This window comes from Hyaena hyaena, unplaced genomic scaffold (genome assembly GCF_003009895.1).
Source record: "Hyaena hyaena isolate Hyena2069 unplaced genomic scaffold, ASM300989v1 scaffold_138, whole genome shotgun sequence".
In the NCBI taxonomy this organism is placed as follows: domain Eukaryota; kingdom Metazoa; phylum Chordata; class Mammalia; order Carnivora; family Hyaenidae; genus Hyaena; species Hyaena hyaena.
This window is the reverse complement of record NW_024080770.1, coordinates 811,271-836,354: the sequence shown is the minus strand read 5'-3', so window position 1 is coordinate 836,354 and position 25,084 is coordinate 811,271. Positions and strand designations below refer to the sequence as shown.

Here is a 25,084-nt window from a genome sequence, read left to right as displayed (position 1 = left end):
TCATTCAAGTTCCTCAGGAAGCTTAACACCCACATTTAACCCAGCCAATTTTCTATGAATAATAACTACAGCAGGCAGGTAATGAAGAAACCATATTTAACAACCTAGTAGTTAAGTGGGTAGGTCAGTTCTGACTCTTATAAAAAAGCATGCACTTTGGTTCTTACCTAGTACATCACCTCCATATTCTACACAGAAGGCTAATTTCACTAATTCTTGATGTTAATCTGACACCTCAGATCAACTAGAAGGAATTCTTAGTCAAGGACCACTGATCCAGAAAACTGCATTCTTTGAGCAATTTGTCAAACTATCACAACTACAAATTCATATAATGAATTACTGTCAGACTAGTGGATTTCTTTCTTTCCTATTTAGCACTGGATTCATTAATGTAATTAGTAAAAATGGACTGCAACAAGTTAATTTAGGTACCTTTGAATTGGGTGAGTTAATTCGAACAACAGCCACATCCCCTTTGACTCCATAGTTAACATGGGTTCTGGCTAAAAAGAGAAGGATAATTTATTTGTAAACATGTTTATTGCTAAGCAAATCTAAAAAGCAATGTATAAGCGTGTCAACAAGAAATTAAACTTACTTAGCAAAGCAGAGGACACTGAAAAGTTGCGGCAGATATAACCTGCAAGAAAAAGGTATTCAAAATTAATTACTATTTTGATTCAAATTCAATTACAAAATTAAAACAGAGTCCCTGTAGTACCTGCTAAATATAACAAAGCTGGAATTTATAACCACAAAAACCCCAAAATGAGACTAACGTATTCTGAGCGATGACTGTGACTATTACTGTATCTTTTTCATTTTAATTAACAACTTATAAAATTATTTAGATACTAAATGTGGTAGGTAGAAGAATGCCCCCTCTAACATGTCCAGGTCCCTGGGGCATCTGGGTGGCTCAGTCAGTTAAACATCCAACTTCTGCTCAGGGCATGATCTCACAGTTCATGAGTTCGAGCCTCACACTGGACTCTCTGCTGTCAGTGCAGAGCCTGCCTCCAATACTTCTCTCTCCCTATCTCTCTGCCCCTTCCTTGTTTGTGCACACATTCCCTCTCTCCCTCTCTCTCAAAAATAAACATAGAAAAAAAAAAGATGTCCCCATCCCCAGAAACTGTGAATATGTTACGTTATATGGCAAAGGAAATTATGGGTACAAATGGAATTAAGATTGCTAATTAGCTGACCCAGACATAAGGAGAGTAGCCTGGATTATCCAGGTGGGCCCAATGTAATCACTAAAAAGAGAGAGTCAAAGAGGGCCAGATAGATGGCAACATGGGAACTTAGCTCTACTTGGCTGGCTTTGAAGAAGTCAAGGAATACAGGCAGCCTTGGAAGCTAGAAAAGGCAAGGAAATAACTTCTCCAGAATGAACATACAGCATCCAGAAGGAACACAGTCCTACCAACACCTCTGATTTTAGCCCAATGAGACTTGTTTCTGACATCCATAATAAATTTGTATTGCTTCAGACATTAAATTTGTGGAAATGTGTTATAGAAGCAATAGGGAATGAATACACTAGGAAATAAGTAATCTACAAAGTGATCCATAATGTCAGTCCCAAATATATCTGAACCATGCGCTCTCTTGTATTTTTTTACAGAGGGGGCATGCTCAAGTAGGGGAGAGGGGACAGAGGGAGGTTGAAAGAGGGAGAGGGAGAGAGACAGAAAGAATTCCAAGTAGGCTCCATGCTCAGCACAGAGCCTGACACAGGGCTTGATCCCATGACTGTGAGATCATGATCCGAGCTGTAATCAAGAGTTGGACACTCAATTGACTAAGCTACCCAGGCACCCCACATCCTCTTATATTTTTATGGAGAAATGATCAAAAGTAAAATCATATACAAGGGAATATTAGCCATAAAAAAGAATGAAATATTGTCATTTGCAACCACATGGCTGGAGCTAGAGAGTACTACACTAAGCAAAATAAGTCACAGAAAGACAAATACTGTATGATTTCATTCATATGTGGGATTTAAGAAACAAAACAAACAAGCAGAGGGGAAAAAAGAGAGAGAGTAACCAAGAAATAGATTCTTAACTACAGAGAACTGATGGTTACCAAAAGGGAGGTAAGTGGGAGAATGGGTTAAATAGGTGATGCGGATTAAGGCATGTACTTGTGATGAGCACCGGGTGTTATATGGAAGTGCTGAATCACTAATCACTGTATACCTGAAACTAGTATTACACTGTATGTTAGCTAAATAAAAATAGAAAAATCAAATCAATATCAAATACAAACTAAAAAAAAAATGAAATCAATGGACACTAGTGACCATTTATGGAATAGTCCAGTCACACTCTATTTTAAGAATTTTTAGGGGTGTCTGGGTGGCTCAGTAGGCTAAGCATCTGACTTTGGCTCACGTCATGATCTTGTGGTTTGTGAGTTTGAGCCTCACATCAGGCTCTGTGCTGACTGACAGCTTGGATCCTGGAGCCTGCTTTGGCTGCTGTATCTCCTCTCTCTCTGTGCCCCTCCCTGCTAATGCTCTATCTTGCTCTCAAAATTAAATAAAACATTAAAAAAATTTTTAAAAAGAACTTTTAAATGAACAGGTCTATATTGCACTCCACCAAGAATACTCTCCTACCCTGGGGATGACAAAGACCAGCTATTCTTTTCCCTTTTTCCTAATCACTTCAGTACTTCACGCTCTCCTGCATAATAATGATGAGATGATATACTGAGCACAAGCAATCACAAAAAGGGTCTTTCAAACTGGACTATGGATAGAAGGTAAAGAACTTTGGGAAAAATTCAGTTTGGTCTGGGCATTACTCTACCTCCTTTCTAGCATTAAAGGGTCACCTCTGTCCTGTTCTCATCCAAACATCTTGCTCTAGGTAGTAACCAAGCTATACTGGAGCCCAGCACAGGGTCCACATCCGTCAGTTACAACTTCCAATATTCTTGAAAGACACCTTGCTCTTTCTTCCTTTCTCTTTCATATTCATGCTTCACTTCAAACCACATGTCACTTCAAACCTTATTAAACCACTTCTTGGCACAAAAACAGACAGATCAACGAAACAGAATAGAGAACCCAGAAATGGACCCACGAACATATGGCCGACTCATCTTTGACCAAACAGGAAAGAATATCCAATGGAAAAAAAACATATTAAACCACTTCAAACTGCACCCCTTTAACTCCTTACTCTTCCCTACCCACATCTTCCAAACTTTGTCCAGTATCTTAGAAAAAAGTTTTCTTTCTTTAGTTCTAAAACAAATCATCCCTTAATAATTATTAACCATAATAGCAGTACACATGAAACACATATGTCCAGGAAAAGGCAGAAGTTTTAAAGTAATATCAAATATAGTAAAGAATTAGTGCTTTATTATTTTTTAAATGTTTACTTTTCAGAGAAAGAGAGAGAGAGCCCACATGAATGGGCGGGGGGGGGGAGGACAGAGAGAGAAAGAGACATAGAATCCGAAGCAGACTCCAGGCTCCCAGCTGTCAGCACAGAGCCCGACATGGGGAGCTGTGAGATCTTGACTTGAGCTCAAGTAGGACACTTAACCGACTGAGCCACCCAGGTGCCCCAAGAATTAGTGCTTTAATAATGTCCAGTGGTTTCTTCACGTATCTCCTCTAATCGTGCTAGCTTTCCCTCAGTATTTGTTATTTCACTCTTTTTAAAATAACTTATGTACATTTATATCTATTAATTCATATACTAAATATTAGTAAATTTGATTGTTTTCCTTTTATATATTTTTTCATGATAAGTATACTCTTTAATCCCTAACACCCATTTCAACCATCTCTTTCACCCACCTCCCTTCTGGTAACTTTCAGTTTGTTCTCTATAGTTATGAGTCTGTTTCTTGGTTTGTCGCTTTTTTCCTTCACTTGTTTTTTTTTTAATTAAAAAAATATTTTAACATTATTTATTTTTGAGAGGGCACGAGCAGGGGAGGGGCAGAGAGACAGGGAAACACAGAATCTGAAGCAGGGTCCAGGCTCTGGCTTTTAGCACAGAGCCTGACACAGGGCTCAAACCTACAAACTGCATGAGTCATGCATGACCTGAGCTGAAGTCAGACACATAACTGACTGAGCCACCCAGGCACTCCAGTTTGTTCTGTTTCCTAAATTCTGTATGAGTGAGTTCATAGGGTATCTGTCTTTCTCTGACTTACTTTGCTTAGCATTACACTATCTAGCGCTATCCATGTTATTGCAAGTGGTAAGATTTTATTCTTTATAGTTGAATAATAGTCCATCATTATTTCAGTCTTAGTTACTAGTATTAAAACTCTTTTATATCTGATTTTCAACAAAATATACTGCATTTGGACCATATTAGGGGCTATATACGGTCTCAGAATCCACAAGCATAATTTAGGAGAGTGTGGAGTGCCTGCCTAACTTAAGAGTGCTATTTAAAAAAAAAGAAGATTGGGGCACCTGGGTACCTCAGTCAGTTAAACATCCAGCTACTGATTTTGGCTCAGGTCATGATCCCATGATATTGGGCCCCCATGTTATCAAGCCCCACGTTGGGCTGTGTGCTGACAGCGCAGAACCTACTTGGAATTTTCTTTCTTTGACTCTCCCCCAATCATGTTCTCTTTCTGTCAAAATAAATAAACTTAAAAAAAAAAAAAGGTTAAAATCCCTACCAACTTCTCAGCAGCTAAACTTTCCACCAGCCTGTGACCACCTGTCTCTCTGTGTGACTACTCTCTCATTCTCCAAATTCCCTACCTTCATCTGGCTTAGAATTTGAGGGGTCTCAAATAAGAGTCTAAGACTGCCTTAGCATGCAGTGATAATCAAAGGTAATGGACAATGAAATTAAACCATGTTGGTCATTTTATGTCATGGTAGTATTCTTTTTTTATTTTTTGGGAGAATGCAAGTCGAGGAGGAACAGAGAGAGGACAGAGGATCTGAAGCAGGCTCTGCCCTGACAGGCTGACAGCAGTGAGCCCGATGTGGGGTTCGAACTCTCGAACCAAGAGATCATGACCTGAACACAAGCTGGAGGCTCAACTGACTGAGCCATCCAGGTGCCCATCGTGGTACTATTCTGAATACAATTTTACACATCAACTCTACCAAAAAATTCTTTCTACATGATTTAGAAATAAACCATAGAATCATACCCATTTCTAAAATGAGAGTGGTCTACATTTGACCAGGAGGCAGGGACCCTTCTGGATTAGGGAACTAATACACATGGCCAAAGCAGGACCCAAGAGACAATGCACCATATCTAGCTGGACTGGGATTCCCATAGCAGTATCGAGAAGTGATTCCAGGCATTAGAATCAGCTGGGGAGGCTCAAATACACTCACAAATGTCTGGGCGACATATAGCCTAGAACCACAGGATCAGAATTTAAGGGGGCTGGGCCTCAGAATCTGCATTTTTTTTTAGAAAGGAAACTGAAACAGCAAACAAGTGGGCATGTGGGAGCTACCGACTTGGAGAACCCATTGATGGTGCAATGGGTTAGGAGTGGGACCATCAGCAGTAGCCAAGGCTCTTGTTTCCTCCTTCTTTCCCTCTATCCTGCAGTTCTTTAAGGGAGAGAAAGAGAAGGCACAGAAAACAGCAACTTTATACCGGTTGAAAGGCAAGCAACATGTTAAAAAAAAAAAAAACTGTATGGATGACACAAGCACCAGAGAGAGGTAATCTTTGGTTCTGTCTTGCATTTTTCCTTTAAGTAATCCAAATCAGCAAAGACAAAGCACTTGAGAGTTAAAAGACTTGGGTTCAACATCAAGTTTATCATTTACTAGCTGTATAACCATGAACAAGTCTCTTAGAGCATTTTGGTGTTCTTATAAAGACAGAAATAAAAGTGATGTAATAATCATAAAAGTATCTGTAAGTCACAGTGCTACAACCAAGTAAATTAAGATAGGAGAAGCCAGCCAGCCATCTCCTTAACCCCCATGCCTCTACCTCACTAATGATACACTTCCCTGCTCTGCTTTTCCACCCTTTACAATCTGTATCATCTGTATTTATCAGTCTTCTTTATGTTTGTATCATGGCCCCAACCTTTTCCGTAGGTCTTATCAAGAGATTGTATCTGTAATGATCTTTCTCTTCCCTGCCAATTTTGATCCTTAGACTATCGTAGGAAGAATCGGCACCTCCTCAGTAGCGATAAAGGAAGAAGTGAAAATAGGCCGGGCATAAAAAGGACTTTGCCTGTTGAGTGGCAATTCCAGTGGGAGGGGAAGAGGGAATAGAACAGGGATGAGAGTAGGGATGGACTGACTGGGAATGCAGGGTGGGAGGGATGGGGTGGAAAGACAGAGGAAAAACAAGAAATATATATATATGTAAAAGAGGTTAGGAGGCAAGAGCTAAGCAAAAAAGAAATTAGAGCAGGTGCGAGGGCTTGGGCATGGGTTGCACTTTTATTTTTATTTTTTATATACATATATTTTTTTATTTATTTCTAGGAGAGAGAGAGAGAGAGAGAGAGACAGCGTGAGCAGGGGAGGGTCAGAGAGAGAGGGAGATACAGACTCTGAAATATGCTCCAGGCTCTGAGCTGGCAGTCAGCACAGAGCCCGACGCGGGGCTTGAACCCACGAACCGCGAGATCATGATCTAAGTGAAAGTCGGACGCTTAACCGACTAAGCCACCCAGGTGCCCCATGGGTTGCACTTTTAAAGACCAACTATTTGAGACAACAGGTTCGTGCTCACTAGCTTATGGATCAAATCATTTTATTTTACTTAAAAATTTTTTTAATATTTATTTATTTTTGAGGGAGAGAGAGACAGAGTGTAAGTGGAGGAGGGACAGAGAGAGAGAGAGGGAGACACAGAATCTGAAACAAGCTCTAGCCTCTGAGCTGTCAGCACAGAGCCCGATGCAGGGCTTGAACTCATGAGCCATGAGATCATGACTGAAGCTGAAGTTGGACGCTTAACCAACTGAGCCACCCAGGCACTCCATGGATCAAATCATTTTAAACTCTTACCACTAGTCTACCTTTGCTGCACACACACCCATACACATATACACAAAACCTCCTCTGAGTCAATAAAGACAAATAACGAAGAGGAAAAGAAGTGCACAAATATATCTTGAAAATATTTCAAACCACAGTACAGACAAAAAAAAAAAAAAACTAAGAGAAAGTAAACTACAAACGTATCTTGGAAGGAATTCAAACCACAGTCAACTAAATCAAGTTAGTAGCTACAAGGTAGCTTTGTTTTTGGAATCTAGCCTTAACCATGACCAAATCTGGACAGCTTACTCCAGAGCAGCTAGGTGAACTTTAGCCTATATCAAAGGTGCCAGCAAAAGAGAGAAACCTTTGTCCTACTTTTTAATCATCCCAATATCGCAACTCAAAAGACCTATAAGACCTAAAGCTACAGCAGTGGAGAGAGTTGGATTACACTCATACAGGATTAAGATAGTGAATCAAATTTATTTATTTATTAAATATTTACTTTAGAGAGAGAGAGAAAGAGCATGAGCAGGGGAGGAGCAGAGAGACGGAGACACAGAATCTGAAGCAGGCTCCAGGCTCTGAGCTGTCAGCAAAGAGCCCAACGTGGGGCTCAAACTCTTGAACCACAAGATCATGACCTGAGCCGAAATCGGACACTTAAAAGACTGAGCTACTCAGACGCCCTAGAAGTGAAACAAATTTAAATACACATCATCAGGGCGCCTGGATGGCTCAGTCAGTTAAGCATCCAACTTCAGCTCAGGTCATGATCTCACAGTTTGCTGGTTTGAGCCCCGCCGTCCGGCTCTGTACTGGCAGCTCAGAGGCTGGAGCCTGCTTCAGATTCTGTGTCTCCCTCTCTATCTTTGCCCCTCCCCTGTTCACGGTCTGTCCCTCTGTCCCTCAAAAATAAACAAGCATTTAAAAAACTAAAAATTCCAAAAAAAATTTAAAAAAATAAAAAATTTCTGAGGAAACCAGCAAAAAAATAATAATAAAATAAATATACGTCATCTGCCATGGTATTTGCGTCTAATTCATTTTCTGTGAATTATTTTACCACTTACATAATTAGAAATTTAGACTGAGGAGTGGGAATTAAATAAGATATCTCGGTCAAGTTGTGGCTTTCATTTGACAGTCATATTCAGGATTACAGCATTAGTGGGGGTTAGAACTTTGACAACTACAAATCAAGTTTCAAGAAAATTTACTCATCCACCAGTAAATGTTATAATCTCATTAAACATTTGCTAATGACCATGGCACAGACTTTCATATAGATTCAGTATGTTGAGTCTAAATGGCAATCCAGGTGTGCAGGTAATTTTGAATTCACTTTCTAGACATGTTTTCAAAATTCCTAAATTCTATTCAAAGGGGTAATAACTGTAATAAGCCACATTTTCTTATTGGTGAAAACAATGCAAAATGTATAAACATTTATATGGGCATATACATTTCTATATAAAAATATAGAAAAACTAAGCTTGTCATTTTTCTCAGATATACAAAATCATAGTTCTTAAGGGCAGGAAAGAGTTAATAGCAGCATGTACTGAGACTTAATAAAAATTGCTTTAAACTTAAAGTAACTCCTGGGGCGCCTGGGTGGCTCAGTGGTTGAGCTCCGACTTCGGCTCAGGTCATGATCTCACAGTTCGTGGGTTCGAGCCTGGCATCAGCCTCTGTGCTGACAGCTAGCTCAGAGCCTGGAGCCTGTTTTGGATTCCATATCTCCCTCTCTCTCTCTCTGACCCTCCCCTGCGCACACTGCCTCTCTCTCTCAGAAATAAATAAAACATTAAAAAAAATTTAAAAAGGTATTAAAAAAGAAACTTAAAGTAACTCCTTTGAAGTTCACAAAAGTATTACTTACATAGAAATTAACTGTCCAAGGTCGCTAAAGAATAAAAGGCAGAGCCAGGTTCAAGCCTAAAAGTCAGACTCCAAATTTAAATGCTTTGAATTGCTCTTTCATGTTATTTCTGATGTCTAAGAAAATCCAAAGTCTCATTCATTTCAAAGGCAAGGATAATAAAGCTCGGTTGGACTAAGGTATCTGTTCAAAGTTAAACAGCTAGTTAGTGACCAGAAACCACACGACCTGACTACCAGCTCAGTGTTACACCAGCTGGTAATCCATAAGTACCTTAAAACCAATGCGGAAGCTAGTTCAAACATACACATTTGATTTTCGAAAAGCCTTAAACCATAAATGAGGAAAATAGAAAACAAGACAAGACTATAAGGTCACATGACCAAATGCTAACAGTTACTGTATGTGAGTTTTAAGACAGTGGGTGACAATGTTCTCAACATTTCCCCAATCTTTATATTTCAGTTTTTTGTAATATTATGACTGGTATTCACACACACAGCAGTCCTGTGGGGACTAAAGACACTGGTTGAAAGCAGAAAAAGACGGAATCATCCAAAATTAATCCCGTAGAGCAGACCCAGCCACGAGTCTACAAAAAGCATACTACTCTGGTGGTCCAGGAGGAAGGCATATTACAAGTTAATATTCAAACTAGCCGGTATTAGGTGTCACATGCAATAAAAAGTCACATGTCACCTTTCAGATTTGGGATGGGAGGAAAATGCCTGATTTTCCCTAAGTACCCACTTTAACTCTTTCACCGCCAGTCGGAAAAGAAAAAGATAATATAGCTAACGCAAGCCTAACTGGGTACGGAGAGAAACAAAATTGGAACAGTTCTTAAAATTAACTAACATTTTATTCCTTAAGGTTCAGGTATCTGCATATTTTATTTTTTCGTCACTCTGCCCCAGTGGGTCCACAGACAGGATAGCGGTACGAGAGTATTTTAAAAAATGTTTCTTCTGGTAAATTGCAGAACCTTTCCTTGAAACTTAACATACCATACGTTCACATCGGGTTTATTTGAACTGCAAGGGTCGAGCTCCCTATTGACGTGGTAATAGGTACAAAAACGGTTTTGAGGGAAAGCAGCTGGGAGTGGTCGTAATTTGCAAATCTGGTTAACACCACCTAAGAAGCTTTTAAGACAGCCCTTGTTACGAGTAAGGTGCTGTGGGACCACAAACGTGACAGATTTGGATTGTCCCAGTCCTCCTGATCCAGAAAGAACGGGGTCCGAAGCCACCATAAAAGAAAATAAGATGGGCAGTAATCCAGAAGTGCCACGGGGAGAATTGAGGAAGGTGCCAGATCTGGGGAACAGGATTCAGAAACATTAAGGGTTACGGAACCTGACATCGCTGCAGGGCTCGGGAGCCGTGAGAAGAGGTGTCAGTGCACAAGGACATAGGAAGGAAGAGGTGTCAGTCTGCACAAAGACATAGGAAGGGGGGTCCAAGAGGGGCATCCTTTCTCCACATCTAGGGCTGAGTTTCCCAGGCTGGGACCGGAAGGCGACAGGGAGACAAGCCTCCGCAAGAGTTCAGCCTGGGCTACGGGGTGCTCCCAGCCCGGTCTCACCTGGGCAGCGGAGCGTCCTGGAGGCAGTGAAGCGGCTGAGGCTGCCTATCGCCCGGGAGGCCACCATCTTGAGCTGAAGAGGACGAAAGTGGAAAGCATTCCTGTGGAGGCCGCGGGCGGAGGATTTGTGTCCCTCAGCCTTGCCCCAGCCGGGCGTCCGACAAAATGCCTGACTAAAACTCCGACGCCGAATTGCCCCCGGCTCCTTGCCGTGCCCTTCGCTTCCAGCTAACAGCTGGGGAGGACTCTTTCTCTGCTGGAAGGAGAAAGCTCGTAGCTTTATGGACTTTCTGCTGCTGGAAGGAAGGCAGCCTATAGAGGAGGGGACGCAGTGCCCGCTTTTCTATACAGGCGGCCGGCGGGCAGCCCGCAAAAGGGCAGGAGGGGTCCTTTTGGGCAGGACCCGCCCCTTGATCGCGTCTGTCCCCCGGCATTTGGGTTCGAACCTTACTGGCCCGCAGCGGGAGCTCGAGAGACAGAGCTAAGGTGAGTCCGCGCTGCGCTTGGCTTTCCGCCCGGTCTCTTCCCGCGGTGACAGCTGTCCTTCCTTTCCCGTCTACTGCATCAGTATCCGCGGCCGCTTGCCTTCCCGCAGGGTGTGGAGTTCCAGGGAGCGGAAGGAGGCCCCTCGGACAGAGTCCCCAGGACCAGTGCAGTAAGCACTAGCTTCAAGTCGGGAGCTCTGAGTAGCGGTGTCACCTGTGTCTTTAAATTGATCACCTCAAGTTAACGAATTGTTTGCTCGTGTGTGTGTCGCAGAAAGCGCTGGGCCGTGTTGCATCGTGTGTTTTCGTTTCATCCGTTTTTCCTGTAGCCAGGCCAGTGGCTATAGAATTGGGGTTACCTTACCCCCGCTACCTGGAGGGAGGGTGTGGTCACGTGACCTTTCGGACCTCCAGCGGGAGGAGTTGAGTGATTCTTCCATATTGCTGGGAGAGCCAGGGCTCCAGAGAATTTTCCAACCTAAAAGGGGCTTGGCCGTCATCCGGTCATTTATCCACTTCACTTTATCGGTGAAGCCCATGAACCAGCGTCAGTGGTCTCATCTGTGGCCTCAGGTGGTGGAAATAGGACTAGAGCCACTCTACTAACTTCCAGTCACGAGCTCTACATTGCATAATAGTTATTTTTCTGTTGAAAAGATGGGTTCGGGTCCTTAAATAATGCGATCGATTCCAAACTGTATAAGGTTAATTTGCAAAAAAGGTTCTTGATGGTCATCAGAAGCCCTCTAGCTCATAAGATTTGTTTTTTTCAGTTAAAAGCTTGTTTCCTGTCGTCATAATGCTCTCTTAGGCATATAATTCCGTTTAGCGCTTATCATTTAGGTAAGGAATGGCAAATTCTTTTTTTTTTTAATTTTTTTTTAATTAATGGATCTCATATTGTAATTTACTCTTTTTTTTTTTTTTCCTAGGAGAGGGAGAGACAGCGTGAGCAGGGGAGGGTCAGAGAGAGAGGGAGTCACAGACTGAAACAGGCACCAGGCTCTGGGCTGGCAGTCAGCACAGAGCCCGACGCGGGGCTCGAACCCACAAACCGTGAGATCATGACCTAAGCGAAAGTCGGACGCTTAACCGACTAAGCCACCCAGGCGCCCCAGGAATGGCAAATTCTTATATTAAGGGCCAGATAATAGTTTAAGTTTTGCAGACCCTGTTGATCTCTCCCATGTATTCTGTGTTCCGTTTTCTTCAGTCTGCAATCCTTTAAAAGTATAAAAACTCTTGTTAGCTAAAGGACCCCTGGGTTGTAATTTGCCATCCCCTTTTGGCTCTTGACTTTTTTGTTCCCTGTACTCTTAAAATCATAAGCTCCATCAGGGCAGAAATGTTATGCTTATGCTTATTGTGGCTTACATAGAGAGGAACTAGGTGTACTTCTACACCCAATATTAATAGCAAACATCTATAACCCTTACTGTGTGTCAGGCATCGTTCCAAGTGCTTTGTGTATGTTTAGTTATTCCTCACCGCAACCCCATGAGGTATGTACTGGGATTATCTACACCTTACTGTGAGTAAGGTTAAGTAACTTCCTTAAGGTCAGAAAACTATAGAGCCAGGATTTGGCTTTAAGCCATCTGATTTTAGAGTCTGTGGCTTCTATTATATTGTGTTTTACTGACACTGTGACTGAGCTGTTAAAGCCACTCCATTGGCTTTCATTACTTGCCTAGGGTGTTCTTCCTTTTTCTTTCTTCCAGGTGCATGTAACTTCACGTATCCTTCTGTAGTTCTACACCCTACTCAAGACTACTCTGCTCAGTTTCCACGCTTCCCAAGTTCTTTTTCTTTAATTTTTAAAAAATGTTTTTTATTTCTGAGAGAGAGAGAGAGAGACATCATCAATGGGGGAGGGTCAGAGAGAGAGGGAGACACAGAATCTGAAACAGGCTCCAGGCTCTGAGCTGGCTGTCAGCACAAAGCCCGACGCGGAGCTCGAACCCACGCACCGCGAGATCATGACCCGAGCCAAAGTCGGATGCTTAACCGACTGAGTCACCCAGGCACCCGTCACGCTTCCCAAATTCTTGAGGCAAATGTCTATTTCCTAAAGAGAGTAAATGACAATAAAGGTCAGCCTTCCATAGCGTAGTTTGCTTAGTCTTTTTCTTTTGAATGTGTTTTTAATTAGTTATTGATTTAATAATATTAAGTGTTTTTCAGAAACTACAGAGAAGAAAATAAATGTACCTATAATTCTACCACCCAGAGATAATGGCTGTTCACCTTTTGCTATGTCTTTTTCTGGACATTTTTTATGCATTTGTGTATTTATATATATAAATACTATCATATGTAGATTTTAAAACTAGAGTTACACTGTACGTAAAGTAATATTTCACTGTACAAGAAGTAAAATGCTCATTGTAACAAAAATTTTTTTGAGAAGACAGAATATAAAATGAAAGCTCCTCTTTATTCCTTCCGTATATAGACTCTTAGCTTTATGGACTTGTTTTTCTTTTTGCCATAAAATGGTGTCTTACTATATATGTTGTTCTGCACCTTGCTTTTTCATTTAATGTATATTGTGGACACCTTTCTGCTGTCAGTATTTACATGTGTATTGTGTCTCATTTTTCTTTCCATACTGCTGCACAGTGTTGGTATTTTTGTATGATATTTAACCATTTTCTGCTGATGTGCATTTAGATTAGTTCCAGTGTTCCACAAATGTAAACAGTGCTACAGTGAACATCTTGAATATTTCTGTAGGCCAGAGATCTGTGTATGCCGCATATACATCTGAGTATTTCTATAGGTTAAAGACCAATTAGAGGAATTATTGGGCTCAGAAAGTCACAATTCAGATTTTGTTAGATAACTAAAAATCACATTCCAAAAAGGTCTTAGCAGTCTACACTGCTGTCAACTGTATATAGGACTGCTTAAATCCATTCTTGCTAGAATTATGTGTTAACCATATTTTTAATTTTTGCGAATCTTACAACCCCACAATGATACCTTGTTTTAATTTTAAAAATGTTTTTATTGTTAGTGAGGTTGAATATTTAATATTTTGTTTATTTGACATTTTTACTTCTGTGAATTGCTCATTTTTTTTTCTTTTTAGTCAGGTATCAGTAAGGAGGCTTTCAGTTCCAAAGAACAAAGTTAAACTCAGATTGGCTTATGGAAGGGGACTTACTAATAGGTGAAAAGCACAAAGGGAGGATGGGTTTCGGATATGATGTAGTTAGGGCTCTAGTTTCCTTTTCTGAAATTCTCAGCTCCGTCCTCTCTTGGGGATCAGCTCTCTATGCTTATGCTAATGCTTAGACTGACTTTTCATGCTTGCCAACTGTGGTAGCTGGGCCACGCCTCAGACAGATTTATATTCCAGAATTCCAGGCGGAAAATTTGCATGTCAGACTGACTGGATTATCCCTAAATTAATACCAGTGGTCAGGTCAGTACCTTGCACAACTGTTTTAGGCCTTGGTTTCCTGAACCAATGATCTTAACAAAGAAAATGAAATTATTCCAGTTGGTTTAAATTCTGGAGTTGGGCTAGATTCAGTCCCATGTAAACTACATATGGCAACTGCATAATGGGATGAAATGGGTATTTGGGTGAAAACCACAGATTCCATTACAGATTATTTCTCTTTTTTCTGTCACTTGTAATAGTTCTTTATGGATTATGGATATTAACCCTTTTGTCTGTTTTACTTAACCCTTTGTTTTATGTGTTACAAATATTTTTTCTGAATCTCGTTTGCTTTTTTATTTTAGTATGTTTTGCTATGTAGCTTTTTACACATTAATTTAATCAGATCCATTAGTTTATCTTTTCCTTTATGCCTTCTGGATTTAATGCCATATGTTGGAAGCCTTTCCCAATATAAGATTATGAAAATATTCTCCGATACTTTTTTCTAGTACTTTTATAGTTAACTTATGAATAATTAGATTAATCTGTCTGTACTTGATTTGTACATGTATGGGTATGGACCTAAAGTTTTTCCAAATGATTAGCCATTTCCCCAACAAATTCATTGAATAATTCATCTTTCTCCTGTTTGTTTAAAATGTTATCTTTATCACATGCTTGATTCTCTTGCACTTAACTGTGCTTCTGAACTTGCTACATCCTGTGACTTGTTTCATTGGTTCCATTGCCAGCATTGCACCACTCAGTTGTTTTTTTATTATTGTTTTTAATGTTTATTTTACTTTTGAGACAGAGATAGAGTGTGAGTGGGCGAGGGGCAGAGAGACGGAGAGACACAGAAACTGAAGCAGGCTCCAGCCTCTTAGCTGTTTGCTCAGAGCCTGACATGGGGCTCAGACATACGAACAGCAGGATCATGACCTTAGCTGAAGTTGGACTCTTAACTAACTCTGCCACCCAGCTGCCCCAGTTCCTGGTGTTTCTATAGAAAGTTTTGATGTCTATTGGAGTAAGGTCCCCCACACGCACCCATTTTTCTTTATCCACGTTTTCTTGATTATTTTCATGATGCTTAAAATGAACGTAAGGGAATTTGTATCCAAGACTCCTGTGGCATCAGGTGTAGCTTCTGGAAACAGTGGTGCTCATCTCATGGCCCAGTTTGTCTCTCCCTGGCCAGAGTCTTTTGAGTATCCTTAGGCTGGGGAGCTGGGATTTTGGATTCCTTCATCTCTTTTCAATCCACATTATTTGGAAAAATGTGATTTTTTTTTCTTTATTGAAGCCATAGGGCACCTCTTTTTAGTCTGTGAAGACCCAAGAGAAGTTAAACAAAGCTTTTATATGATCTATTTTTGTAACAAATTACCCCACAATTTAGCGGGTTAAAACAGAAATGTAGTATTTCATAGAGTGTTGGGAGTGACTTAGCTTGGTGGTTCTGACATAATTTCCCATGAGGGTGCAGTCAGAATGCTGCCCAGAGCTGTCATCATCTGAGAGCTTGCCTGTGCTCGAGGAGCCACATCCAGCCTCACGTGACTGGCAGCAGGTGGCAGCTCCTCACCACATGAATCTTTTTGTAGGGCTGTGGGGGATGTGCCAGCTGGCGTGCCCTAGAGTGAGGGATCAGAGAGAATGACCAAGGGCGTAGTTGCAGTATTTCTTACAGCCCAATCTCAGGAAGGGCACACCATCCCTTCAGATATATTTAAAAAAAAAAATTTTTTTTAATGTCTTTATTTTATTTTGAGAGAGACAGAGTGTGAGCAGGGGAGGGCAGAGAGAGAGGGAGACACAGAATCTGAAGCAGCCTCCAGGCTCTGAGCTGTCAGCACAGAGCCCGATGCGGGGCTCGAACCCACGAACCGTGAGATCATGATGTGAGCCAAAGTCAGACACTTGACCGTCTGAGCCACCCAGGCGCCCCCCCAGCCCATGTATTCCTTTTACATGCATCCCTGCGGTATAACGTGGGAGGGGCCTGCATGAGGGTGTAACTACCAAAAGGTGGCAGTTGTTGGGAGCTGGACACTACAGTCTTCATAGGCAGCTCTCACCGGCTTATTCTGTCTTTCTCTTTTTTTAAGTTAAAACATGTTTCAAAATTGAGGAATTATAAAAGACAGACAAATGATAAGCCTTCCTTACACCTTGCCCCCCTAGTTACTCAGTTCCTTCCCTTTTTTGTTTTTTCTTTTTTTAAGTTTATTTATTTATTTTGTGAGAGTTAGACAGGGAGGAGTGGAGAAAGAGGGAGAGAGAATCCCAAGCAGGCTCCACCCTGTCAGCCCAGGGCCCCACGTGGGGCTCAAACTCCTGAACTGTGAGGTCATGACCTGAGCCAAAATCAAGGACACTTAACTGACTGAGCCACCTAGACGCCCCTTAGTTTCCTTCCTCTTTAATGTGTTTTTCTACTTTCAGGGATATTTTATACAGATACAAGGAAATAACATACACTAATTTTTCTCTTTTTAATGTGAGCAATAGCAGCTGTCCCCTCTTTTATACTTTTTCTGTTTAATACAGGTTAACACCATTCTATATGGTACATAACCATTTCCTTATCTTTTTTAGCTGTGTAATATTTCAATTAGGTCGTTGTAGTTTGGTTTACTTACCCAATTCCCTATTTGTTAGTTCTTCTAATCTCTCAGTGTTACATACAGTAATGAAATGCATCCTGTCTCGTGTGTAGGTAAGCATCCTTGAAGTGAATTCAGGGAAGTGGAACTACTCGGTAAAAAATTCTAGGCAATTGTAGTTGTGACAGTGAATTGCCAAATTGTCCTCCTTAGGGATTACCCCAGTTTGCCCTCTCAGAAGCAGGCTGGAGAACACCTGCTTGTGCGTACTCTTAGCACAGGGTGAATATCAACCCTTCCAGCCTTTGCCAGTTTCACAGGTCAAATATTCTCTCTCTGTATGGTTTCAATTTGCATTTCCCTTAGGAATGAGGTTGAACTTCTCTTCATATATCTAAGAGCCATTTATATTTCCGTTTCTATGAATGGTGTGTTCATATCTTTTGCCCATTTTTTTTCTTACTGATTTGTAAGAATTCATTTTTTAAGAATTTAGGGGAGCAGTTAATATATTTTTAATATTTTTAATATGTAGTGTCTTCTAATTTTTTTTATTATTTTGAAACAATAGCAAGCTTGTTAAAAACCAGGAAGTGCAGGGGCACCTGGGTGGCTCTGTTAAACTTCCAACTCTTGTTTTCTGCTCGGGTCTTGATCTCATGGTTCGTGAGTTCAATCCCTGCGTTGGGCTTTGTGCTGACAGCGAGGAGCCTAGTTGGGATTCTGTCATCACTCTGCCCTTCCCCAGCATGCTTTCTCTCTCTCAAAATAAATAAATAAACTTAAAAAAAAAAGGTAGCAAGTGCAACATATGACCTTTTTCTTCTTACAGCAGTTGGTAGGAAGTTGCTGACATGACACAACATCATTCCTAAATACTTCAGTGTACATTTCTTCACATACAAACATTGCACAAGACATTTATTCTGCCTACTCACAACATAGCCTTCAAAGTCAGCAAGTTTTGTGGCTTCAAGGTCGTGTCCAGCAATCTCTACTCCTTTGACCCTAGAGAAGAACATAAATTCTGGAGCTGGACTGCCTGGCTTCGGATCGGAGCTCTGCCTCTTCCTAGCTGTGGGAATTTGGACAAGTTGCTTGATCTCTGTATGCTTCAGTTTTCTCTTCTCCTACAAAGAGTGTAATAGTAATGCTTAAAGTAGTGGTTTGCACACTCTGAAAGCCATGTCCATGTACCTATAATATCAGAGGAAGGATAATTGGTAATACATTAAATTTTATAGTATGTTATAGTCACCATGGGTAAGATGAGATCATAGACCATCAGCCACAAAATTGTTCAAATAACCCAGGATATATTTTTGTTCTCCGCTTTTTAGATTTCAGAATGAATTCCATCTTGACCTACACGTTCAAAAACCTTCCCAATACATCAAAATGGGCCCTCAGATTTTGTAAGTTTTTCTTCTTTCTTTTTAAGATTAGAGTTGGATTTGTAAGTAACTTACAGAGACATTGAATTGTACTGCTTTTTGTAAACACTCTGGTTTTATCTTCCAGCTCTAAGACCCCTGAGCTGTTCTTCCCAGCTACGAGCTGCCCCAGGTACAGTAATTTATAAAATAAATGCTTCTGGTTTAAATGTTGGGTTCTAAATTTTTTTTAATTTTTTTATTTATTTCTGAGAGAGAGAGAGAGCGCGCGAGTGAGCGCAGGGGAGGGTCAGAGAGAGAGGGAGGTACAGAATCTGAAACAGGCTCCAGGCTCTGAGCTAGCTGTCAGCACAGAATCCAACACGGGGCTCGAACCCATGAACTGTGAGATCATGACCTGAGCCGAAGTCAGATGCTTAACTGACTAAGCCACCCAGGTGCCCCAAATGTTGGGTTCTAGATTTGTGAATTATGAATAAAAACCAAGACTAATTTGCCAATTCTCTCTTTCTTACGAGCAACAGGAATGTCACGATTGCCTTCAGATTAAAACAATATAGGGCTAGCCAGTAATAATGTGACATGGTGTAGGGTTGACAGGATGCCACTGAGGGAGTAACAGCAATTCCATGTACCTTGCTCGTCAGTGTATTCAGCTGTCAGTCCTGGAGATGATTAGCATACAGACAATCTTAAGACAAAGTTAACTTTCTACATTTGCAGTTCATGATGGGCTTCTCTATTAACAATGTGTGTGAGAGAACCCATTCCTGAAATGGGGGTGATTGGGGAGACAGTTAATAAAAGAATGTTTAGTCAATGTGAAATGGGAAAGTAGGGAAGTGTGTTGAATTTATATAGTTATCTAGCCCCTTGGTAAGCCCAGTTTGATACATGTCCTGTTTGTGTATACCCAGTGTAGACACGTATCTTTACTGACCAGAGCTGAAAACACTCTGACATGTTCATACCATTATCCTCTTTGCCCGGATCTTATATTGACCTATGACTTAATGATTTTGGTTTTATTATATTTCTACTTGGATAATAGCTTAATAGAAAAGCATCTTACCAGGATTCGGAAGACCTTTACTCTTTTCCATCCAGTTCTGTCTCTTTTTGGCCACTGTGATCTTGAACTGGTCCCTTTACTTCCCTGTGCTTTAATTTCTTTGTCTAAATAAGAACAATAATTGTAGTCTTCTTAGTCTCAAATAGTTATGAAGATATTTTAAAGCACTTTGAAAACTAAACCCAATATAAGTGAAAAAAATATTTTTTTAACAAATAAAACATTTTTTAAAAGTTTTTAAAGTTTACTTTGAGAGAGACAGTGCAGGTGCGGGTGGGACAGAGAGAGGGAGAAAGAAAATCCCAAGCAGGCTCCACACTGCCAGTGCAGAGCCCCATGTGGGGCTTGAACCCATGAAACCGCGAGATTATGACTCAAGCCCAAACCAAGAGTCAGATGCTTAAATGACTGAGCTACCCAGGCATCCCTATATTTTTACAACTAAAATTGTTTTTAAGTAGGCTCCATGCCCAACACGGGGCCTGAACTCATAAACCTGAGATCAAGAGTCATATGCTCCACTGACGTGAGCCCACCAGGCACCCTGACAGTTTTATATTTTACCTGATAGTTTTATATTTTATATATAGTATATTCTCAGAGGTGTATTGCCTAATCCCATCTAGCGAAGTTTCATGTTGTCATATAACAAATATATTTCTTTTAGCCTCTAAATACCAGCTAGAGTATAGATTTGTATTAGCCTCATGAGGAATAATTCCTTTCTGTCTCATTTACCTTTTCCCTAATTCACGTTGGCCCCAATGCCTTTGCTTGACAGTCACATAAGTAGACCTGATCTTGCCAACTAGGAGAAGGTCAAACTGAATACCAACAGAGGGAAAGCATTTATCCACCATTTAAACTATTTTTCTTTATACTTGTTTCTGTCTCCTCAACTATATTGCAGGCCCTTGTGAGACCTGAACCTTTTTACGTCCCTGGTGTCTTAACAGTGTTTTAGCATTGATGATGATCTTGTGCAAGAAGGCACATGATAAGACAAAGGAATATGACCAGCTGATGGGGGTGGGGGTGGGTAGGCATATGCTAAGCAGGTTTTAGGTTGCAGTAATTTTATAACTTATTCCTCTTGAAGCTCATGTGAATGTCCCTGCTTGACAGAACTCTTAGGATGAAGGATTTAGAACAGAGGGATCCAGAATTTGTTGGTGTTTTCAGTCATCAGATAGACCGGAGATTATTGGCTGATTCAGTGGTTCTATTTCTATATGTTATGTATCTATATCTATATACATGTGTATATACCACTGGGGTAATACATAACACATTTTATTTGCCTTGACTTTTATTGTATACATAAAATGTAGAATGTATATCAGCCATAAAATCCTAGGTTTTGGAGTGGGGAAGAGCCTTTTGAGGCCATCTAGTTCAGCAAATAATAAAGTTTTGGCAGGGCAGGGACTAGAACCCAGATATTTTTTTTTTAATTTTTTTTTTTAATTTTTATTTATTTCTAGGAGAGAGAGAGACAGCATGAGCAGGGGAGGGTCAGAGAGAGAGGGAGTCACAGACTCTGAAACAGTCTCCAGGCTCTGAGCTGGCAGTCAGCACAGAGCCCGACACGGGGCTTGAACCCACGAACCGCGAGATCATGACCTAAGCGAAAGTCGGACGCTTAACTGACTAAGCCACCCAGGCGCCCCTAGAACCCAGATATTTTAATCCCTCAGCTCAGATTCTTAGGATACATTGTGGAATACGTAAAAAGGAACCTTGGAGAAAATTCTGATGTGGTTGGGAGCCAGTGTGCACAAGAAACAGAATGAGAGATCTTTGGGTGACTTCAATATATAGTGAGTGGCAAATATTTTTAAATGTGGCTTGTCATCACATTAGTTTCATTGCTTTATAATATGTCAAATTGTTTTGAATAGCCAATTTTTCCCCCAGAGCTTGCTCCAGAAGTTCAGAGGCAGCAACTATAGGTGACCTTAGTTATCAGGGACAGGTTTCCTAGGAAGTGGAAGGGGAACCGGCCTTGAGAGATAAGTAAGAATTAGAGGGACAAAAGAGGCCACTCAGATGGGAGGGTGTGTGCATAAAGGCGGGGAGGTTGAAGTGAAAGGGGAGCAGTGTGAAGGTCTGGGGGCTCCCTCGGCTTATTACATGATGAATAGGGGAAATGCTTTGCAGTAGTTAAGGTGGAGCCTAGCGAAGCAGGGAATTCATTAGAAGAGTTAGGAATTTGAATTGTATCTGTAAGTGTATAAAAGTGACATGTGGTCAGTGGAATGACTTGATGACATGTCATCTGACTTCCCTCTATTTCTTTATTCTCTCCAAGGTCAGTCATGAGTAATCTGCAAATCTTCCAATTTAGTGGCCTCTTTCCAGTCCTCGTTGTCCTTGAGTATTGAAACATTTGACCATCTTGTGCTCCTTGATTCTCTCTTGCTTTTGCTGTCATGCACTGATCTCTACGGACTCTCCTGCTGTCTCTCAAGTTCACCTGCTGTCCCACATCTTCCCTCTGAATGTAGGGAGGTCAGCATGCCAGGTCTTTAATTGAATGATGGACCTGCTCAAGCGAAAGAGGAGGGCTTGAGTGTGCTACAGCTGGGAAGGCGGTGGGATCCGGGCAGCCCTAGCGGCCGGCGTCGCCACGTGGTGCGTTCTTTCCTGGCTTTTCTCTTCTTTCTTTATATCCTTCTTCACTCTTCCTGTTGGCTTCTTTGCTCACTCAAGGCTTTTGCCGCCCCATAACTGGCTTACAAGCGACTTCAGTTTACCAGTGCCCTGGCTTTTCCTCGTAGCATCGTTTCAGCTCCCGCTAATTAGTATTTCTCTTCATACTTATTTGCATAGATTCCTAAGAGAAAGAATCTGACTGGCACAGCTTATCACTTACGGGTGGATAACATGGGTTACTGGCTGGCCACTCTATGGATTGATTCTGGTGGTCCAGCACCCACCTGAAATCTAATCAGCTATGGCTGTGGGCTTAGGGACGAGGCGTCTATGGCTGCCCCTTTGGCAGGGACTCTAAGCAGGGCAGCTCCATGTAGAGTGGGTAATGGGTGAGCAAGTGCTGTAATATCTTCTCTGTTTTTCTTCTGGGTTCTGAACTGCGAGTACCTCACGCTCTCCAAACTATGCCTCACTTCTCTTCAGTGCTTTACCTTGTCACGTGGACATATCCACCTGGGTGTGTCTCTGTCACTTCACAGTTAACATAGTTAAGAGGGAAGTCATCTTTCTTCCCAAACCAGTTCTTTCTCTGTGTAGAATAGTTATGTTTTCTTAGTCTCTAAGCTTCCTTTATAATCCTGTTGTCCTTTCTTTCCGTATCTGATTGATCACCGGGATGATTCGTCTTCCTTTATAAAATCTCTTGTATTGCTCCCTTCCTTTCCAGCCACACATTGATACTGCCTTTATCCTGGCTTTTAGCACCACATGCTTGGGTTTGCCGTGGTCTCCTTGCTGAGCTCCCTGGGCCTCTGTGTCCTTCACGAGTGCATCTCCATTACAGCTTACGGGAATCCATGTGCCCCATTTTATCATGATTATTAGCTTCGACTACCGTCTCCTTCAAGCTGATTGTGGCTGTTTATCATAAACAGTTGTCTGTGGTACGAGTAGGTATGGTAAGGTCAGAAAACTATACATGACATGTCAGCGTACGCATGTATGTGCATTTAAAGAGAAAAAAGTTTGAAAGTTATACACCAAATTAACAGTATCTCCTTCAAAGGAAATAAGAGGGCAGGGGAGGGCATCACGAGGGAACTTTAGTTTTAATCTCTGTATTTTAGAGTTGTGGTTTTTTGGGGGGGTTTTGTTTGTTTGCTGTGTAGCACAGCATATACTCTTTTTTTTTTTAATTAAAATATTAGAGAAAGGTTACTCTTTTTTTATTGAAGTATAATTAATTCAGTGTTGTATTAGTGTCAAGTGTGCAATGTAAAAATTCAGCAGTTCTGGACTCCATGCTCCTCAAGATAAGTGAGTACTTAATCCCTTTCACCTACTTTGCCCATTTTCCCTGCCTACTTCCCCTCTGGCAACCCACCAGTTTGTTCTCTGTATTTAAGACTCTGGTTTTTTGTTTGTCTCTTTTTTCTTTGTTCATTTGTTTTGTTTCTTAAATTCCAGGTACGAGTGAGATAATATGGTATTTGTCTTTCTCTGACTTGCTTCACTTAGTGTAATGCCCTCTAGGTTCATTCGTGTTGTCGCAGATGCCATGATACCATTCTTTTTTTATGGCTGAGTAATATTCGATTGATCGTGTGTGTGCATGTATGTGTGTGTACATGTCACATCTTTATTCATTCATCTGTGGGTTGCTTCCATATTTTGGCTATTCTGAGTAATGCTGCAGTATACATAGTGGTGTGTATATCCTTTTTGAGTTAGCTTTTTTGTATTCTTTGTTTTGAGAGAAAGTGTGAGTGGGGAGAAGCAGAGAGAGAGGGAGACACAATTCAAAGCAGGCTCCAGGCTCCGAGCTGTCAGCATGGAGCCTGACACAGGGCTCAAACTCACGCATCATGAGATCATAACCTGAGCTGAAGTTGGACGCATAACTGACTAAGCCACCCAGGCGCCCCTAGATCATAGGGCAGTTCCATTTTTAATTTTGTGAGGAACTTCCATACTGTTTTCCACAGTGGCTGCACCAATTTGCATTTTTACCAGTAGTACACATGGGTTCCTTTTTCTCCACATCCTTGTTAACACTTGTTGTTTCTTGTCTTTTGATTTTATCCATTCTGACAGGTGTAAGGTGATCTCATTGTAGTTTTGATTTGCATTTGCCTGATCATTAGTGGTGTTGAGCATCTTCTCATGTGTCTGTTGGCCATTTGTATGTCTTCTTTGGAAAAATGTTCAGACCCTCTGCCTTTTTTAATCAGATTATTTTTGTGTGTGTGTGTGTTGAGTTGTATAAATTATGCATTTTGGATATTAACCTCTTATTGGCTATATCATTTGCAAATATCTTCTTTCATTCAGTAAGTTGCCTTGTCATTTTGTCAATGATTTCCTTTACTGTGCAAAAGCTTTTTATTTTGATGTAGTTCCAATAGTTTATTTTTGCTTTTGTTCTCCTTGCCTCAGGAGACATATCTAGAAAGGTATTGCTCCAGCCAATGTCAAAGAAATGACTTCTCGTGCTCTCTTCTAGGACCTTGATGTTTACAGGACTCACATTTAGGTCTTTAACTCCTCAGTTTATTTTTGTGCATGGTATAAGAAAGTAGTCCAGGTTCAGTTTTGTACGTTCAGCTGTTCGGTTTTCCCAGCACCATTTGTTGAAGGGACTGTCTTTTCCCCATTGTATATTCTTGCCTCCGTTGTCATAGATTAATTGACCATATAAGCATGGATTTATTTTTTAAAGTAATCTCTATACCCAACGTGGGGCTCGAACTTAACAACCCTGAGATCAAGAGCTGCATGCTCTCAGTCGCATGACTGAGCCAGCCAGGCACCCTGGGACTTCTGAGAGGAAGCAGACAATTGTCACATCGGTTGTCTTCAATGTGATACATTGTCGAACACTTGATAAAAAGAAACAATTTTGTTAATGGTGGGAATAGCCTCATTAATTAATTTACCATTATTAGGTATAATCTCTGTATTTACCTTAAATATTGTCTGGAAACTTATAAATGCTAGTCAATTTCTTAGCCTTTT

General features: G+C 41.0%; 2 protein-coding genes across 4 annotated transcripts in view; one reads left to right on the top strand and one right to left on the bottom strand.

Annotated features, from left to right (window-relative positions):
• HADHA (hydroxyacyl-CoA dehydrogenase trifunctional multienzyme complex subunit alpha) overlaps positions 1-10,627 on the bottom strand; it is a 47,974-nt gene extending 37,347 nt beyond the window's left edge. Inside the window, exons 1-3 of the mRNA XM_039238268.1 lie at positions 10,461-10,627; positions 602-643; positions 436-506 (exon numbers count right to left, since the gene is read on the bottom strand). Of these exons, the coding sequence (XP_039094199.1) occupies positions 436-506; positions 602-643; positions 10,461-10,527 (180 nt within the window). The 5' untranslated portion in view covers positions 10,528-10,627. The remainder of the gene's footprint in view (positions 1-435; positions 507-601; positions 644-10,460) is intronic.
• A 217-nt stretch (positions 10,628-10,844) lies between these two features.
• HADHB (hydroxyacyl-CoA dehydrogenase trifunctional multienzyme complex subunit beta) overlaps positions 10,845-25,084 on the top strand; it is a 37,745-nt gene continuing 23,505 nt past the window's right edge. Inside the window, exons 1-3 of one of the 3 annotated variants that reach the window (XM_039238269.1) lie at positions 10,845-10,946; positions 18,289-18,363; positions 18,470-18,514. In XM_039238269.1, the coding sequence (XP_039094200.1) occupies positions 18,297-18,363; positions 18,470-18,514 (112 nt within the window). In that variant the 5' untranslated portion in view covers positions 10,845-10,946; positions 18,289-18,296. The other 2 variants (XM_039238270.1, XM_039238271.1) reach the window with 2 other exon arrangements.